The sequence below is a fragment of the Bactrocera tryoni genome, chromosome 2 (assembly GCF_016617805.1).
Source record: "Bactrocera tryoni isolate S06 chromosome 2, CSIRO_BtryS06_freeze2, whole genome shotgun sequence".
In the NCBI taxonomy this organism is placed as follows: Eukaryota; Metazoa; Arthropoda; class Insecta; order Diptera; family Tephritidae; genus Bactrocera; species Bactrocera tryoni.
Genome location: NC_052500.1, coordinates 58,480,890 through 58,487,983, shown reverse-complemented (window position 1 = coordinate 58,487,983; position 7,094 = coordinate 58,480,890). Strand labels below are relative to the sequence as shown.

At 36.4% G+C, this 7,094-nt stretch overlaps 1 protein-coding gene across 2 annotated transcripts in view; it reads right to left on the bottom strand.

Moving 5' to 3' along the window:
* Positions 1 to 2,271: 2,271 nt before the first annotated feature.
* LOC120767988 (serine-rich adhesin for platelets) overlaps positions 2,272 to 7,094 on the bottom strand; it is a 30,833-nt gene continuing 26,010 nt past the window's right edge. For both annotated transcript variants that reach the window (XM_040094406.1, XM_040094407.1), the window contains exons 7-8: positions 4,885 to 6,640; positions 2,272 to 3,109 (exon numbers count right to left, since the gene is read on the bottom strand). In XM_040094406.1, the coding sequence (XP_039950340.1) occupies positions 2,457 to 3,109; positions 4,885 to 6,640 (2,409 nt within the window). In that variant the 3' untranslated portion in view covers positions 2,272 to 2,456. The remainder of the gene's footprint in view (positions 3,110 to 4,884; positions 6,641 to 7,094) is intronic.

Genomic DNA, 7,094 nt, shown 5'->3' with positions numbered 1-7,094 from the left:
AAAATCTTGTTGAGTTTTTTTGTTTTCAAAATAAAAAATAATAATGAAAATAAATCAATTGGATTGAAGACTTAATTGTACAACAAATTTTGTATAATAAAATCACTATTTAAAAAACAAAAATAATTTTACAAACTTTTTGTGTTTTTATTTGTACAACAAATTTATATAGTTAAATTATCACTTTTTAATTACTATATTTTAAATATTAATTTTATTTATTTATTATTATATTTTTTAATATTAATTTTATTTATTTGTTATTATATTTTTTAATATTAATATTATTTATCTATTATTATTTTTTGATGTTATAATTTTTTAAAAAATTTTCGATCGTCGAACGATTTTTTTTTTTTGCGAAGGAAAAGTTAAAAATAAATTCTAAAATTGAATTTAATTTGCTATAGCCTTTGTTAAATTCTTTAGTGCTTAATAATAATTATCAAACAATGTAGTTTGTTTAATTTTGTAATTTTAGGAGCATAAAGTGCAAATTTCACTTTTAACGCCAGTTCAAAACTTAAAAAATGAATAAAATACTTTAAAAAAATTTAGTGTTTAAGTTTTATGCAATGAATAATTATGGAGAGTCCACTTAATATTTAAGTACATTAATTTTATACATAATATATGAATATATACATACATACATATATATGTATACTTATTTTTATTATATATATATTTTTTGAAACCTCGGCTATAACCGCTTAAGCGGCATCTACTAAAAAAGGATATATTTTTTTATTTAATATTATATTTAGTTTTTTTGTATTGTAACTGATAAACCAAAACGTTTACCAAATTTAGAATTACTTTCACTAGAAGGCAGCCAATCAAACTCTAAATCACTTTTGAAGTATGTGTGTCCGTTTGCAAAATTAAATAAAAAAGACACATCAAGAATTTTATTTTAAATCTATTAGACATTTTAAAGGCATTTCATGCCATTTTTATTGATTTGTATCATAAAGTTTCATGAAATAATTTTATAGTACATATTGCCGAATAGTTTTAATGCAACTTCGTTATATTCAAGGTAATATGAAATTTAATATAAAACCAAAAAATATATATGTATATATTTAAGCAATTTTTGAAGGTTTTATATAAAAGCAAAAAATATATATAGATATAAATAATTTTTTGATGATTAATTTCATTTGTTATTTTGTTTTAATTGCAAGTATTTTTTAACACCTTGAATCACATTTCGCTGAAACTTAAAAATTTCTTAAATAATATTAATCTACAAATTTTGATTTATAAATTAATTTTTAAAACTATGTGTAAGTAAGTACACACTCATAAATTTTCACCTTTCCTGCAAATCGCAGTTATTTTATATTAATTATTTATTTTATTTGGAAATTTTGGTTTGCTTTAAGAAAATTTAGGTCTTAAAACAGATATAAAAAAAACATTACAAATCAAACTCCACGCTATTTACACGATTTCTTGTGAGTGCTGCGCAAATTTCATATTATAAATTTGCTTAATACATACTTTTTTGTTAATTTTGTTTCGCATTATTCGCAATAACTCAAACGACTCGTTTGCCATGGGCATCGGGTTGAAGTAGTGCAATAAACCCTGGATAAAATCGCTTTAATAATATCAATTACTGTGCTTAAAGAGTTTGTGCAAACGCCTACAAAAACTGTTTATCACCACAAAACACCCCTCTGCGGTTTTAAAATTAAATAAATATTTATATACATAATTATAGCATCATTTCGACATCAAATGCAGCTCAACAGGTAGCGCCATTGCCTAAATTTACTGCTTCTAGGCATAACCAAATACATATTTACAGTTATTAACATACACACACGCACACATACACACCCACACACCAACATTGTTTTGTAAAAGAACAATAATAGTAGACATTAATACACCATTTACGCTCGCATTTGAAATCACATTATTATTCCTCAGTTGCAAAAGTTCAATGGAAATTATTGCAGTAACACGCGTAACACACAGCAATTGAGATTGAGTTGAAAAAAACGAGCAGCTTTCATGGCTGTGTAGAACTTGGAAATAATTTAAGCGTTGTTTGAAAAAGTACATCAATGTAATAGTAGTTCCGCTTGCTAACGGTACACACAGCATATATAGCATATTTTCGACACTTTTCAACTTTTTTAGTTGTTATTTAAGAAAAAAATGTACACCGTTTAAGCGTAAATAAAAAGTGGGAGCGAAGCAAGCGCGTAATTACTTCTTAAAGCTAGCACAAAGATTAGAAAATCCACTAATTTTAAGTTACTTAAGTGCGTAATCGCCAAATATATATATATATATATCTGTATATCTGTCTGTATAGATTAATATTGTAGGTATACAACAATACAACTCCCAATTTTTAAATTAAAAAATCTAAGTAAATGTAAAAAAAATTAAATAATTTTTAAAGTTTACAGTTAGAAAGTAAAAAACCCTTTAAATTAAGTGCTGGCAGAAGCATTCGAGGCCGCACTGTTGACTGGCTCCTCTTTTTTGACTGACGTTGGCGCCAGTGCTAGATTAGCTCCTTCGACAGCGTGTAAGCCACTAACCAGGCTGGCATTATCAGTGGTTTTAGCATTGAAATCTTCGAGCACTGTAGATTTTTTAATCACCCCCGCAGCGTCCACATCCTCCAATAATGCTACCGCTCCTAGTGATGGTGGTTGTTGCTGCAGCTGCTGCTGCTGCTCCTTTACACAACGCACCGCCTCCTCGATCCCTGTGAGCTTTTGTAAGCTTTGCAATGTCTCCTCATTGATTGTATGCTCCGGTGAGATGTTCTCTTTGATTTCTTGCTTAACTTCGGTGGGTATGAGCGCAATATCATGCTGTTCTGTTGGTAGTGTAATATTGCCGACGCCACTTCCATCAGAACCACCTGATAAAACGTCATTTGTGTTGCCGCTGGCACCAGTTGTAATACCAGTGTACGTATTTGTTGTTGTTGCTACTGTTGATGTTGCAGTAACCTCATTTCCAAAAGAGAGATTTTGTCGAAAGACCTTACTTAACTGTTGCGAGGCATGGACGAATTTTTGCAAGAGCTGTTGTGAGGAGGCGTCACTTAAAGTGCAGTCACTAACATTGAAAGCTGCAAAAGAAAGTGCAACGAGGGGAAAAATCAGCATCATATATCATTATAAAAGATTTATTACAGTGGGGTTTAAATTTATGCGAATGAAACAATAACCAAACCAAAAAGTACACCCAACATGTTTTTTATTGTATATTAAGGGGTACACCTAGAGAGTGTCTTTACACATGTAATTTTCAAGAACAAATACAACGATTATAATTTAATGTTATGGCCAAGAATTTAGCATTATTACAAAAATAAAATCTGTCATTATGTTTTAAAATTGCTTTCGAATTTAAGCACTTTTGCAGCAATTGGGGCTGCATATCTGCAAGAACGCACGGAATATTATCCTTCAAGGCGTCAATCGTTTCGCGCTTATCTCCGTAGACATGCGATTACACATAACCCCGCAAAAAATAGTACAGTGGTGTTAATTCCTACGAACTTAACGTCCACGCCACCGGCCCTCGACGCGAGATAATGCGCTCATCAAAAGTTTCCTTCAATAATTTGAATGCTTCACTGGCTGCATGGCATTTAACGCCGTCTTGTGAGTGCAAGTAAACTCAGCCATAACTGCACTAGCAAAACTCCAAAGCCTAGCGTGCGCTTGTTTACACGCTTGTTTCACAGTGGCTAAATGTTTTACTATACCTTATACTCCACACGAAGTTATAGAGCTTTCGAAAAAGAAACCCCTATTAACCATGAACAAAGATGGGACAGGAAAAATCGTATCATCCACAAAAGCAGCAGAAATAAGGAAAACATTTCCTCTATCCAATTTTAATAGAGACTATGATTTTAATAGAGGTATGAAAACAATAAAACTCACTTGAAATTCAGCACAGGTTTAAGATAAAAAATTATCGTGGGAAGGAAGAAATAAAACCACACTCACAGGTTTGGTTCACAGATAGAACAAAGACAACAGAAGAAATTGAACCCAAGAACCAAGCTGGCACTTCCCATGAGGAGCATTTTCCAAGCAGAAGCCGCCATCATCTCATGCGGTTACTCAGGAGAACGCCAATTAAGCAGCATATAGTAATTTCCAGAACAGCCAAGCTGCACTGATGGCAATGTGTAAGGGAACTAAATGCAGTAAGAAAACGGAATAAACTTCGGCTACTTTGGGGTCCGGGACATAAAGGAATTGAAGGAATCTAAATAGCAGACAAACTTGCAAAAGAAGCGGCATCGGCCTCGTCAACGAGACCTGAGCTCCTTTTCCTAATAGGCCCTCACACCATAAAAATGGAACTGAAACATGAGGAAAAGAAAATAAGGACAGTTACTGGTATTGTAGTGACGGAATTAGACAGGCGACTAATAGATGGTCACAACACCCGCAGATTTAAACATATTTAGCAAAAATAAATAAAGAATACCAACAAGATTTCCATGCACAAAATAGGTATGAGCTCTGACGAAACTTGTCGCTTCTGTGAGCTAAAACCCGAGACGCGGGCGCATATCTTGTCGGAATGCATGGGCAAATGGCTGGACGAATGCTGACGTATCTATGACTCATGCAGCCAAATCTGCAATGTCACATTAAATAAATTCATCAATCCCTCAAGCTGCCTTAATTTTCAAAGGGCTCTAGGATTGAACGAAACAATATAAAAGAATTAGTGGGCACTATAGACCTATGGTCGCGTCGCGTATACTCCTTATCTATCTATCTATGGTATTGTATTTGTGAAGGGTATTATAGATGGGGGTTAACTTTGTTTCTTGTTTTAACTGAAATCACTGAATTCACCAGCAAAGAAATCTCTCACCTGTAGCATTATTAATGGCAACTGTTGTGTTCAAAGTAGATGGAAGCATAGCTGTAGGATTTGTTTGTGGTGGCGTACTAGCCGCTGACGATGGTTGTGTCTTATTCTCAGGCGATGAGCTACGCTGAAAGAATAGTGAACGTAACTTGTCCACAGCGCCCGGATTCGCCATCCACGAGACTTTACGTTGGCGTTGCTGTGATTCTTCCGTTGTTAACGGCGACGCAGAAGACGAGCTCAAATCGGTTGTTGAATTCTTGGTGAGCGTAATGTCGTTATCATTATCATTGAAAACGGCCAGTGGGCAACGAGTAGTAGCTGCATTTAAGAGTTCATCGCGCAAACTGAGCTCACCAATAGCACCAACATTACCACCAATATCATCAGTGGAGTCACTCGAGCTACTGGAAAATATGGGTGACAGCGGTGAGGATGTCGTTGTTGATGAGGAATTCGAATGCAGCGACGCAGGCGATGTCGATGATGAAGAGGACGAAGACGAACAGCTGGGCGATAATGAAGTAATGTTAGAATTCTGTGTATTAGTAGTGGTAGTAACAGTGGCGGCGGTCGCTTGACTGTCGATTGTGGATATTTCATTAATGTTTGGCGGTGATTGTTGTTGTTGTGGTTCACTTGGTTGCAGTGTTGTTTGCACTGCTGGTTGTGATATTTCTGCTTGTAGCGTCGGCATTTCGGCTATTGTTTTTGTACTATTAACTTCTTTTTCAGAAATATTCTGACTAAAATCAGGAATATTTGTGCTTGGGTTGCTGCCGCTGTCTTCGGCAATGGCGGGCGTTGGCGGTGTGACTATAAGTGTTGTAGGTTGAACAACAATCTTGTCGCTCTCGCCGCCGTGTTTAATAGCAGTTGTGACTTTATCTTGTTGAGTTGCTGTTGCTGAATTTTCACCCGCCGCTTTGGTGTCAATTACTGGTACCACCGCCGCTGTAGTTGTTGCTGCCGGTTCTACTGGCTTCGCTTGTGCACCAGAGTATATAGTGAGCTTGGCATTTTCCGGTGCATGCTTAGCGATCGGCGTAGGCGGCAAATGGATCGGTGGTGTAATTGGCGGTAATGAGCGACTTGATAATGGCACGCGTGGATCTTCGTAGATTTTCGATACCAGAAAACGTGAGCGTTGCGATGATGAAAATCGTTTAATCGATTGTGTCGACGATGTAACAGTAGCCATTGAGGGCAGCGAACTGGACGTTGGGAGTGAGCTGGATGTCGCCGCCGGTAGGGCGCTCAATGAACTCTTATATGGCATATCAGCGGGCATAGAAACGGTGCTGCCATTGCTGTTGGTGGCTAGCGACGATGTAGATGATGCAGTTGAGGGCGGTGTTTGAGCCAGGGGCGAGGTAACCGGACTGTCTTCGGTGACACGAAATACCTGAAAACGACTGCGATTTGGCGAAGAAGATGGTGAAATTGTTGGTGGACTGGGCACTGGTGAGCGCAGGCGTGCACCGGTTTTTCGCTTCGCTTCCAACTTCGTATTGACCGCCGATGGTGCTGGGGAGGCGCTGGCGGTCATCACGCTAGTAGACTCGAAGAGCGGTCGTGTATGGCAGGTCAATGAGATTTTGCGTGAGCCCATATAGTAGCCGCTGCGTCGTTTATTAGTCGCGCCACATGTATGTGATTTGTCCGATAGTAATTGCGCCTGCGTTTTTTCATTACGCGAACACATTGAGCGCACGTTTTCCAGTACGCGCGTATAGTCCATGTGCGCCTCGCTGCCCACCTGAGATGAAAGATAAAAATTAAAGGAAAAAACTTGAATATCCAGTATTATTGCCAGTGTAGACATGCTATTTTTAGTTAAATAAAACTTATTGTAAAGCAGGTAAGCAGAATAAGTATATGAACCGTTATTTTCCATTGCATATAGATACAAATACATATATTATAATATTAAATACGTGCAAGACAAATGTAAGCGCCATTTAGCAAGCAAAAAATAAGCCATTCCATCAGCCAGTAATTTGTAGTCTAATGACCTTACTTACACACTCCGCTGATTTTGTCGTCTGTTGATTGTATAAATCCGTGACATGTGGCACTATTTGTAATTTTTCAAACTTGAACGCAAACATGCAAAGTACAAAATTATGCTCATGATTTTTGTTTTCTAATGAGTTTTCAAAGGCATGTTATATAGTATTGGAAGATTATAATGATAATTTAATCATCAACCA